Source organism: Notolepis coatsorum, assembly GCF_963971535.1.
Source record: "Notolepis coatsorum genome assembly, chromosome: 1".
In the NCBI taxonomy this organism is placed as follows: Eukaryota; Metazoa; Chordata; class Actinopteri; order Aulopiformes; family Paralepididae; genus Notolepis; species Notolepis coatsorum.
Genome location: NC_140165.1, coordinates 104629299 through 104642375, shown reverse-complemented (window position 1 = coordinate 104642375; position 13077 = coordinate 104629299). Strand labels below are relative to the sequence as shown.

Genomic DNA, 13077 nt, shown 5'->3' with positions numbered 1-13077 from the left:
GACCAATAGTAGAATGGAGACTATTATGGGATGTTCAGTAGGCTAGAATGGATATTCAATGCATATTGTACAAGGAATATACAAGGGATATCAGGGAATATTAGAGAATATACAAATACAATTAAATATATATATATAAATAAATATATATATTCGGTTTAATCTGGCCCTTCACAACAGCCACCCCCTGAATAGGTCCCAGACCTAATCAGTTAAACAGAGACAGATTAATCGCGTTGTCCATTTACACATAAGGGTTTGCTGTAGGGGTCAGTCAACTTCACAAAGTCATAGGGTTGTAGGGTCATGGTCATCATCGATCGTGTCTGGGAGTCGAGGCAGTTCTATGAGCCTTGCCACGGGACGGGTGTAAGTGCGACCCTGGACGAGCACTTCAGCTGCTCGGACCTTGCCGTCGGCACCGGTGATCACTTTGCTTACGCGGCCGGCCGGCCACATAGCTCTGGGCAGTGATTGATCAATAATCATGACGACTGTTCCTTCTGTCAAATTGTCTCTCTCCTTTACCCACTTCTGGCGGGTCTGTAGAGACGGTAGGTAGTGCAGTAGGAAACTGTTCCAAAACTTGTCGGCTAATACTTGGCTGTACCTCCACATTCGTCGGCCGTTCGCTTCTTCAGGCCGGTACATTGTCTGGGGTAATGCAGGATCTAGCCGCCCCATCAGGAGTGTGTTGGGGGTAACTGGGTCGATATCCGCCACATCACTGGAGACATATCCGAGGGGCTTCGAGTTAAGTACTCCCTCAATCTCCGTGAGGACTGTCATTAGGACTTCTTCCGCCACAGTCTGGGCCCCAAGTACTGCGTACAGGGCTGTCTTTATGGAGCGCACTTCTCGTTCCCAAGTGCCACCGAAGTGGGGTGCGTTTGGGGGGTTGAATTGGAAATCAACCTGTGCTGGAGCGAGGTGGGTCTTAAGTTCTGGGCCCATAGCTTGGAAGCTCTCTCTCAGCTCTCTTTCGCCGCCTTTGAAGTTTGTCCCATGATCGGACAATAGGGTAGACGGTCTTCCTTTCCGTGATGTGAATCTACGGAAGGCCATAAGGAATGAGTCTGTGCTCATGGTCGGGAGAAGCTCGATGTGTATCGCTCTGGTGGTCATGCATTTGAATACAATACCCCACCGCTTCTCGGTTCCTCTTCCTTTCTTTATGTGCAGCGGGCCAAAGCAGTCCATACCCGTTGAGTGGAATGGCTTGTCACCGATTCGGAGGCGACATGGAGGAAGGTCAGCCATCCTTGGTATGCTGGGCTGCGCGCGCCACTTGCGGCAGTCTAGACATGTTCGCTGGAAGCGTCGTACCGCCTCTCTTCCTTGTAGGATCCAGTAACGACGTCTGATTTCCTCGAAGACTCTTTCCGCTCCTGCGTGATGTACATCCTCATCGTATTTCTTTATAATCAGCTCTGTGACCTTGTGTCGGCTGTTCAATACGATCGGGTATTTAATGTCATCCGGTAGATTGGGGGCTCTGCGTAGGCGACCACCCACTCTGATGAGGGTATGAGCGTCGCTCTCGGGGGCCAGGTGAATTAATCTGCTGTCGGATGGGACGGGCTTTCCTCCCTGTAGACAGGCCAATTCATCGGGGAACGAGTCTCTCTGGGCTCGCTGCAGTAGAAGCAATTCTGCTTCCTCGTAGTTAGCTGCTGACATATCAGCGGGGGACTTGCACTCCGGGTGGTACCGCAGGAATGTTCTTTGTTGTGCACTCTCTATGGACGTGCAATCGTCTATGTTAGGGTCGGTGGAGGCTACGGTGCTCAATCCACAGAACACAGACTTCTTAATTTCCACCTCCTCTGGACTTGCTTCCCTCGGGATAGGCATGGGCCACTGTCCTTCCGGGAGTCTTAGGAATGCGGGGCCGTCACTGTAGACATTGCGACGGGTGAGGTCATCCAGGGGCATCCCCCGGGTGATGACGTCAGCTGGGTTCTGTTTTGTATCAACGTAGCGCCACTCTGTTTCTCCGGTTAACTCTTCGGTTAAGTCTTGAATCTCGGTGACTCTGACTCCCACGAAGACTTTGTACTTGCATGAGTCCGATTTGATCCAGGCGAGTACCGTCGTGGAATCTGACCACAGGATTGTTCTAGACACCGGTATGGTGAGCTCACGTTGGATGAGCGTGGCTAGGTGCGCTCCGGCTAGGGCTGCGCAGAGCTCTAGACGTGGGATAGATTGTTGCTTGCGTGGGGCTATTCTCGAGCGGGCGAGGACAAATGCTGTGTAGATCTCTCCCCCCTTCTCTTGGGCCCGTAAGTAGGCTACTGATCCGTATGCGACCTCTGAGGCGTCACTGAAGACGTGTAAGTCCATTTTACATGTCTCTGGCCTCACCGTGGGTGGGAAGTAGCTTCGGCGCATATTAACGCCTGGGAGTGAGTGGAGCTCCATCTCCCACTCTCTCCAGGTGGATGCAAGGTGTGCGGGAATGGGGTCGTCCCAGCCCTGGTCCTTGTCCCACAATGCTCGTACAATCATTTTTGCCCTGGTGGTGTACGGTAGAATACATCCTAGCGGGTCATATTGTCGGGCGAGTGTTGTGTACACACTCCGTCTGGTGGTCGGCGCTGCCGCCGGCCTTCCCTGCTCCGTAGTCAGGGGCTTGTGTCTGTAGTGAAGCGAATCTGTTTTGAATCGCCACACCAATCCCAGGGTCATCTCCTGGGCTTCTCCCGGGATTGTAGCCATCCAGGTCTCGCTGCTGGCTGCCTTGTCCTCGGAGGAGAGGCTGCGCAGTACTTGCGGATCGCTGCTGGCCCACTGCCTGAGATCAAAGCCGCCTTTGATCAATGAGGCGCGGAGTTTAATCAGGAGAGCCTCGGCTTCTTCCTGGGTTGAAAGGCTTTGTAGACAGTTGTCTACGTAGAAGCTGTTCTTTACGCTGTGTCGGACCTCTTCGTCCGCTGCTGGGTCCTCTGCTACATGTTTCTGTAGTGCAAATGTCGCACAGCAGGGGCTGCACGTCGTTCCGAAGGGGAGGACTTCCCATTGGTAGATGGCTGGGTGCTCATCTCCTGGCTTCTCTCTCCATAGGAACCGTAACAGGGGCTTGTCCGCCTCTACTAATCTCACCTGCAGGAACATTCCTTTAATGTCCCCGCTGATGGCCACCTTTTCCTGGCGGAAGCGGAGTAGAACGCCGAGTAGGGAGGGGCCGAGTGTGGGACCGGGCAGTAACTCTTTATTCAGATTTTGGGATCCGATCTGGTAGCTGCAGTTAAATACTATGCAGTCTTTACCGTTGTGATGGACCTTGTGGTGGGGCACGTACCACGATTCAGTGGTCTGGTCAGCCTCTTTAATGTCCATCTTTGTGACGTGTCCCGCTGTGATGAGCTTCTCAATCTCAGCGCGGTATACACTCTCTTGGGCGGGGTTCTTGGCTAAGCGCCGCTCCGTGTTCAGCAGGTACCGTTCTGTGGCGTCTGTCTTGGCGTGGAAAGTAGGCATTCCTTCTCGCCGCAGGAGTGGCGTGGCGTATCTCAACACGCCGTTGACCGGGACTCTCTTGGTCCCTGTCTCGAGGAGGTGAATGGCATAAATGTCATCTTTAGAGCGAATGTCTTTCTTTCCGTTCTTAAAGGGCATTTGTTCCAAGGTCCATAGCCGCTCTACGTGTTGCAGGAGTGCGGTTTCTCCCTCTGTGACTCGGGAGTGGAGACATCTAGTGGCTGTACTTCGGTTGAGAGATTTGGCGAGCGGGCCTTGGAGAGTCCATCCCAAACGGGTCTCGACTGCTGCAGGGCAGCCTCGGGGTCCGGTATGAACCCGGTCTATCGGGACAATGAGGTCTGCATGGTCGGAGCCTATCAACAGGGTCGGCATAGCATTGTCTATGAGCGGGATCGGTAACTTGCGCAGATGTGCATATTTCTCCATCAGCTTGGCGACGGGGTATGTGTACCGCGACAGTCCTATTTCTTGGCTGGTGAAAGCGTCTGCAATCTGGTACCGTCGCTCAGGCTGGCCGCTTGCTGCGATAGAGAATGAGACATTCTCGCCCTTTATCGTCTTCAAATCTCGTCTTATTGTCCGAATTGTCATTTGGGTTTCGCTTCCCCGCAGCCCTAGCTGGGCCGCAGCGGAGGCGAGCAGCAGGGTCTTCTCTGACCCGTCATCGAGGACGGCGTAAGTGTCCAGGACTTTATTCTGGTAGCTTAGTGTCACACGCACTACTTTTAGGAGTACTCGGGCTCCACTGCTGCTGGCGGGATCGATGTACATGACGCTCGCTTTGCGGCTGGATGGTGCAGGTGAAGGGCGCCGTCTGTTACTGTCGTGAAGTATGTCCAGATGGGCTCCATCGCACTTGGTGCACCTTTTCTTTAAGCGGCATTCGGCTGCCATGTGTGAGCGCGCACAGCGAAAACAGCGCTTGTTGGACTTTATCCATTGACCTGCTTCCTCCGCGTTCAGCTTGGGGAAGGAGTCACATTGCGCTAGCCAGTGTTCTTTCTCACAGTAGGGGCACACTATCTTCCACTTCTCCGTTCTGGAGGGGGTACTGTGGCTCCTGCTGCTCGGTACTGACTCCGATTGGTGCATCACAGTCACCGATCTTCTTCCATCATTTAGTCATCTGGTTCCTTCTCTGGAGCCAGGGGTGCTCCGTCCGAATGTATCTAGCCGTAGGCTGCTGACTTCTCTCGCCAGGAAGTCTGCTAGATCGAGGAGGTTCGGTTCGGGGCCATTCGGGTCTCTGTGGTCCCTCTGCCGCCTAAAGCGCTCCTGACGAGCGGGCGGCAGCTTCTCCAGGATCCTTTCCACATTTGAGTTGGCGTAAAGTTCATGCCTCCCCTTCTCTCTTTGCGCTCCCAACATCCCTACCAGGGAATGCACTCTGATGGACAGGTCGTCCAGTGCTCGATTATCTATTGCTGGGGGTAAGCGGTCGATGTGTCGGATCTCCTGGATCACGTAATCCCATATGCGCCCATACCTCTGGTCCAATGCTACCAGCGCTGCTGTGTATGGGGTGGTGGAAGTCGCGTAGGCGAGCGCTATATTATGTGCGCGGGGTACCTTTAAGTGCTTCAGTAGGATGGCGTATTTGTGGCGTTCATCCAATACATCCACCAACATGGTCTCCAGACACATGCGGAGTTCTGTATACTGGGCCCGGTTCTCTTGGGTGAAGTCGGGTACCATAGGCATGCCAATGTATGACGCTGACTGTGGATACATCGGCGAGCGTTGGGGGAGAGGCCTCCTAGGCGAGTCTCCTCCCGCTTCTTGGTATGGGCTGGTACCGGCAGTGTACCATGGCCCGCTTGTCCAGGTGCTGTTCCTCGGTGCGGGTCGTGCGTCGTGCTCACCCGTGTATAGAGTCGGGGGTCTGTAGCGCAGCTCCGCGGGAGTATAGCCTGGGCTGTACCGGGCCTCCTGGTCCGGTAGAGTACTGTGCTGTCTTCGGGCGTGGTTCTCCTCCTCTTCCTCTTCGTCTTCAGTTAGGTCATCCAGTGCTTGTAGTCTCTGGTTTAGCCTCTCCACAGGATATGCTGCTCCTTCCCGGTTGCTAGGTCTCGCTTGGACCGGTGGGGGGAGGTGGTCTGTGGGGGGTATAGACCTTGTCTGTTGGTCAAGTTCAGGGTTGTTTACTCGGCTAGGGGATGCCGCCCTGGAGGTGTGTCTAGACGAGTTCCTGGAGCCTCTGGCGGAGGGAGAGGGTGTTGTCCGTCTGATCAGCTGTTCTATTAGTTGCGACTGCTGTCTGTCGCGCGCTGCGTCCCGTTGAGCACCGGCTCGTTCTCGGGCCACATTCTCTTCCATCTGAATGCGTCTTATTTCTAGACGTATCTGCTCGTGTTCGCTTCGCTGCTGGATCTGCAGTCGGTCGCGTTCAGCAGCGGCGTTCAGGCTGATGAGGAAGGCCTGCTGTAGGGTCCTCTCTGCCTCGCTGGGAGAAGGCGGTTGTATAGGGGAGCCTTCCCTCGGGGTACTCCTTGCGGAGCCTTGGAGCTCTATCTCCACGGTGCTCTCCCCGTCTTCTTCCGTGCCGAGTTCTCTCTCGGTAGCGTTGTATTCCTCCCGGGACTCATCGGGGACTACTTCTTCAGTACTGGCGGGGTGTGAAGTCATGTCTGGTTCCCACTGGTCCCCACCGTGAACTTGGTCAGTTACATTAGAGCCCGTAGGGGCCTCTATGGTCGGGGTAGTCTGGGCGTTGGGGTTAGACATACTTTTACTTTCTAGTTTTACCGCGTTTACTGTTAGTAGAAGACTAGGTTGTTGACTGACAGCGTAAGCCTCTAAGTACTGAGGGAGCCGTCGTTCGCGCTGCGGGCGTTGGTTAGGAGGATCGTTTCGTGGAGTGTTCATCATAGGCCATTTCAATATTAATAACACTATATTAATATTACACTAATTACCATCCGGCTCGAAGGACCAATTGTAACTGAGGGGTACAATTCCCTGACTGTATTACTAGATATGATACTTACTACCACTACCTTTGTACTTAATATTCGGCCACCCAGTACACGGCATAAATATATTATCATGAACACTCTCACGTAGATGAAACGGATCCAACACAAATGTACGAATTAGAAACAGGTCTTTATTTCTACACAGCGATGGTGTGTAGAATAAGCACTTAATCACTTAATTACATTTATGAATTGAAATAGTATGCACTTTTATGGCAAAGGGTATTCATCGGTATATCAATAGAGAATGTCCAATCTCTGAAGGCGCAGGTGGTAAATATACGACCTGGAATAGTTAAGGAATAACAGCAATGATACTTTAATGATTATAAGACTGGATACACTAGAGGGGGTTAATCCGGTCGCTTGTAAGCCGACAGGAGTAGGAGGGGGGGGGGGGTAGAATCCGGCTGCCTCGTCCGGCCAAGGGTATCCCAGGTGAACCCACTGTAGTGCCGTTCAATGCGCCGGCGATCCTTGGACCACAGATGAAAGCAGGTGGACTCTTTGTGGGCCGGCTCTCTCCGGTCCACGGGGGAGAGACGTGAAGCGACCTCGTCTTGCAGAGCGTCTCCTCACCTTGCGTCCTCTCCAGGGGGGGGGTTCCAACACACGGCAGTGTCGGGGGTCTTTATCCATGGAATAATCAAAGTATCCAAAGCATAATCCGTGCCTGGGAAGGCGGGCTGTCGTCGGTAGAATAATCCGGTATACAGGTCCACTCGCTCGTCGGCTCTGGGGCTCCTCGGGTGCAGCTTCACATAGGGTCAACCACCCTGGATAAGCAGCCAGTTCTCTGCCCGAAACGATGGGGTACTGACTACGGTAGTATTCTCACCGCACGAAGCACTATATATTAACAGACTATTATTAGCTTAATAGACTACGTCCAACTCGACGATATAGTGCCAAATATGACAATTCAAATATTAATATACACGATGTCTCAATACCGATGGTAGGCGAACTTGGCCTTACTCCCACACGTGGCGTCGCGGGGAGGCTTTACGTCTGTGACTCTATTGGAGGGTAAGAAACTGGACTGAAAAGAAAGTTCTACTTTAGTAGCGCAGTATATATACGCACTATGAACAAATAGTCCCATTAGTGGTGCGGTAGCCAAATTCCTACGCGGAACTAGGACTTGTTCGTACATGTCGAGCGGTACGTTTGAACTGGGTCTGAGGGGTATGGCAGCCTGGCACCAAGGTCTCGACCAATAGTAGAATGGAGACTATTATGGGATGTTCAGTAGGCTAGAATGGATATTCAATGCATATTGTACAAGGAATATACAAGGGATATCAGGGAATATTAGAGAATATACAAATACAATTAAATATATATATATAAATAAATATATATATTCGGTTTAATCTGGCCCTTCACAACAAGTATAGTTTCGGAGAGTTCTAGTAATTTCAGAGAAATTCCGCGATAATAGCCCTTTAGTGGAATACACAAAACACGTTGTCATTTTTCGGCTGATTTATTAATCGCTTTCAAATAAACGCTAGATTATCGATAGTATATGTGTACTTATGCATGCTAGAGAAGCGGGCTGAAATATCTATTATCCATGACCTGGTCAGCGCTAACGTCATACACGCACACACACACACACACACACACAGACACGTTGTGATCGCTATGAAAAAAACTTCTGATTAACCCAATACTGGTAAAATAGAGTCCTTACCTTACATCAGATGTTCTGCAAAAAGATTGATCTAATTCCTGATCGCCATTCCAAATATTGATTGCGTTTATTGATCCAATGTTATAGTCCGAAACACATAATCGAAAGCTGCTCCGAGCCTCCCCAGTGAATGTGGTAACAGACACTGCTTGCCAGAGATGGGGAAACCCTGGACCGGATTTTTTTTGCACATGGCCACTCAATCCAATCCAATGATGTGCATTACCATCCGGGAGATGATAGGCGGCGGTATTTGCCCTTTTAGAGCTCAGAGCCATTCCCAATGATAACGTCAGGCTGGATGGATGAACAATTAATGGATATCGCTAATGAAAGAAATAACGATTAAATAACGAGAAATCTTGTCATTGGCACTCAACGCATGGCAAGTTAGGATGAGAAATCTCGTTGTTGGCACTCAAAGTGTTAAGGATCTTCTGACTCACGTTGAACTTCCTTAGGTGCCTAAGGAAGTAGAGCCGTTGTCGTGCCTTCTTGACTACACTGTCAATGTGTGTGGTCCATGTCAAGTCCTCGGATATGTGGACTCCGAGGTACCTAAAACTGTTCACTCTCTTGACCGGTGCCCCGTCGATGCTGAGGGGGCTGTAGTCCCTGACCCCCGACCTCCTAAAGTCCACAATCATCTCTTTTGTTTTTGCTGACGTTCAAGGAGAGGCTGTTCTCCTGACGCCATCCCGCCAGAACCTCTACCTCTTCCAGGTAGGCCCTCTCGTCGTTTGCAGAGATCAGGCCCACCACTACTGTGTCGTCAGCAAATTTGATGATTGTGTTGTTGTTCCGCTGTGCCACACAGTAGAGGAGGGGACTCCGAACACAGCCCTGGGGGGCCCCTATGTTGAGGGTGATGGATGAGGAGGTGCAGTTGCCTGCTCTCACCACCTGGGGTCTGCCCATCAGGAAGTCCAAGACCCACTGGCAGAGGTCATAGTTCAAGCCCAGGTCCCTGAGCTTGGCTATGAGTTTGGAGGGGACTATGGTATTGAATGCTGAGCTGTAGTCGATGAATAGCATTCTCACATAGTTCCCCTGCCTCTTGTCCAGGTGTGATGCTGCTGTGTGCAGCACATGGGCTATGGCGTTCTCCGCGGACCTGTTGGGGCGATATGCAAATTGCAGGGGGTCCAGGTTGATGGGGAGGGAGAAACAGATCTAGCCCTTCACTAGCTTCTCAAAGCACTTCAAGAGTCAAGAGTCACTTTATTGTCCCATCAGCTGGGAAATTTGTCTTGGGCTTATACCCACTACAGCCACAGACACATACAGACATGACACAGCACAACTGACTCCAAACAATACACAATATAAAAGATACAGCAAAGTACCTGCACAGCAGGATGTCTGGCAACACAAAATTAGAATAGTATACACAAATAATATAATATTAATATTATAGTATACACGATAATATAGCAACCAAATATCCGTTCGATAGTTGCCCTTTATCTGGCACTATTTAAAAGTTTAACTGAGATCGGAATAAAGGAGTTTTTAAACCTATTTAGTCTAGAGCGTGGAACTCTAAACCTCCTCCCAGAGGGCAGTAGCTCATACTCGGCATGTAAGACATGGGAGGGGTCCAAGACTATTCTATTGGCTTGCCTTAGAGTAGCCTGTTCAAAAATAGACTGCAGGTATGGGTGAACTTTCACCCCTATGATCTTCCATGCAGTCTGCATCAGACGGACCAGTTTGGACTTTAATTGTACAGACAGGTTACCAAACCTAACTGTAATACCATATCTGATGAGACTCTCTAATACAGATTGGTAGAAAAGTAACATAAATGTTTTATCTACACCATGCACTCTAAGGCGACGTAGAAAGTGCAGTCGTTGTTGTAGTCTGCTACACACGCTATCTACATGGGTGTTCCAGGTTAGTGTGTTATCGACAAAAATCCCAAGATATTTATATGAAGAGACCTGTGAGATGGACTGTGTGTGGATGACCACAGGCCTGTGGTCCCCAACACCTCTGGGGTCAAACACCATCTCCTCAGTCCTCTTAACATTTAAAACCAGACAGTTATTGTCGCACCAGTTTACAAACCTCTGGATTTCCGAATAATAGTCAGCTAGGTCACTGTCATTCTTAATTAGAGCTAAAATGGCAGTGTCATCAGAACATTTTATGAAGCGGTTGTTAGGATAGATGCTTCTGCACTCGTTCGTATACAAGGTAAAAAGCACAGGTGAACATACTATACCCTGGGGAGCTCCAGTGCTCAGGGTTCTAGATTCTGAAAGAGTGCCGTTAACACTAACCCGCTGTGTACGGTTAGTTAAAAAGGAATGATACCATGGCTATGGAGGTGAGAGCTACATGGCGGTAGTTGTTGAGGCAAGCGGGCGTGGATTTTTTTGGGTACAGGGATAATGGTGGACTTCTTCAGACAGGTGGGGATGACAGCCTGTTCTAAGGAGATGGTTAAATATGTCAGTGAATACCTGGGCCAATTGATCGGCACAGACTTTTAGGACGCGGCCGGGGATACCGTCCGGTCCTGCTGCCTTCCTGATATTCACTTTCATAAAGGTCCTCCTCACCTCATGTTCTGTTATCCTGAACACTGAGTCTCCATCTGCAGTGGTTTGTAGGCTGGTGTTGTTATTCACAGCCTCAAACCTCGCATAGAAGGTATTGAGATAATTTGCCAATGAGATGTCACTGTTCAGCTTGAGGGAGGTGCCTTTGTAATCTGTCATCGTTCTGAGGCCTGTTCAAACTGAAGTTCAACCTTATCTCTGTAGCGCCGTTTTGCCTATATTATTGTCCTCCTTATGTTGTATCTCGCCGCCTTGTGTGCATTCATGTTGCCTGTCACAAGCCCGGCGTTGTAGGCTGAGGTGCATGCTTTCAGAGCCTCACGGACTGATTTGTCTACCCAGGGCTTTTGGTTTGGGTAAACTCTAATTGTGGTAGAGGGGATTGTTTCTTCTACAAGAGTACAAATAAAGTCCAGCACTGTTTCAGTGTAGTCATTAATATTGTCTGTGTTATCGCGGAACACATCCCAGTCTGCACATTCAAGTGCAGCCGGGAGTGTGTCCTCTCATTCCCCAGACCAACGCTTAACCTCTCGTGTTACTACAGGAACGCGCTTGAGACTTTGTCTATACTCGGGTAAAAGAAAGATGGCGTCATGATCTGATTTGCCGAAAGCGCTAGCAGCTTGAGACTTCTTCTTAAATTGCGAGTAGCAATGGTCTAAAATCTTCCCGCCTCTGGTGGGACAAGTCACATGCTGATAGAAATTCGGCAACACTTTTCTCAGATTAGTGCTATGGAACTCACCCGCAACCACAATAGCAGCGTCAACGTTAGCTGCTTGGAGTATGTTTACCCTGTCGTGAAGCTTGTAGAGCGCGTCGCCTGTGTTTGCTTGTGGTGGAATATACACTCCAATCAGGATGACCAACGTTAATTCTCTCGGGAGAAAGAATGGTCGACACTTCATGGCTATAATACTCCAGGTTTGGGGAGCAATGGTTTGAAAGCTCCTTCACGTAGCCTGGATCACACCAATTGTTATTAAACATGAAGGCTATCCCACCTCCCCGTTTTTTGCCAGAATCTTCCTCTGTGCGGTCTTTTCGGTGGATGAAAAGTGATCGGCCGGTTGAATGGCGTGGTTTGGGACGTCCGGCGTCAACCACGTCTCGGTGAAGCAGAGAACATTACAGTCCCTAATGTCTCTTTGGAATTGAATCCTTGCTCTGATGTCATCCAGTTTGTTTTCAATTGATTGCACATTGGCCAACAATATGCTGGGCAATGGCGTTTTGTGTCTCCTGGATCTCAGTCTGTCTCGGATGCCTGCTCTCTTTCCTCGCCATCTCCCCCCTTTCTTGCGTGGGCCGATGTCGTTTCTACCCATTCTAATCATTAAGTCTGCTATAAGCCATACCACCCACCCCTAATATACGCACCTACTGTACATTCTCTTTCTCTTTCACACACATACACAGCCTGTCAAGCGGTTGACCTCAATTGTAATTTCGAGAATAAATAAAGGTTTATGATGATGATCATGAGTAGTATACTGTATAATAATAATAATAATAATAACTTAGCACCTTTCAAACATGGATTGCAGCTCAAAGTGCTTCACAGCAAATAGCATAAAATGAACATATGCATAACGTGTGTGTGTGTGTGTGTGTGTGTGTGTGTGTGTGTGTGTGTGTGTGTGTGTGTGTGTGTGTGTGTATGCGTGTGTGAATGTGTATGTTTATGTCCTTCTGTCTGTCCGTGCAGATGACTGATGACTGGCAGTACATAGCTCTGGTGGTGGACCGTCTGTTCTTCTTCCTGTTCATCATCATCACCTCCTTGGGGACCCTGGGCATGTTCCTGGACGCCAGCTTCAACTACACCCCCGAGAACCCCTTCCCCTAGTGAACTACCCTGAGCCTAACCCTACTGCACCCTAATGACCCCGTCCTCTAGACCAGGGGTTCCCAAACTTTTCAGGCCGGGACCCAGAAAATAAGGCGTCAGAGAGCCGCGGCCCAATGCACATCGTCAGGCTTTTCTTTTTTTCTTTTTTTTGCCAGGCGACCGATTTTTTAAGCCAAATATCACTTCAATCCTATTAAGTTAGTTCAAGTTAGTTATTCATTTATATGTGCTATTTATGAGAGGGCTAACTTGTTGCAAAATAATAATGATAATAATAATAATAATAGCCTCATTAAAATACTATTGTTGCTTCGGTTGTTTTCAGCATTTTATGTGCATAATCTGTTATTTAGTTTGAAATGTTCGTTGAAATAAGTAGATTTTTTATTTGAGTTTATTTATTAAGTTAATATAAAACCATATAGTCACATTTTAGAATACAATAGAATAGAATTTTAGAATACAACTAGAAACACTGTCCTGGCCTGCTTC

At 49.4% G+C, this 13077-nt stretch overlaps 1 protein-coding gene across 1 annotated transcript in view; it reads left to right on the top strand.

Moving 5' to 3' along the window:
- Positions 1-12582, top strand: part of chrnb1l (cholinergic receptor, nicotinic, beta 1 (muscle) like) — a gene marked incomplete at both ends in the record, with an annotated part of 66015 nt that extends 53433 nt beyond the window's left edge. The window contains one exon of the mRNA XM_084336174.1: positions 12442-12582. Coding sequence (XP_084192300.1) covers positions 12442-12582 — 141 coding nt within the window. The remainder of the gene's footprint in view (positions 1-12441) is intronic.
- Between the last annotated feature and the right edge of the window lie 495 nt (positions 12583-13077).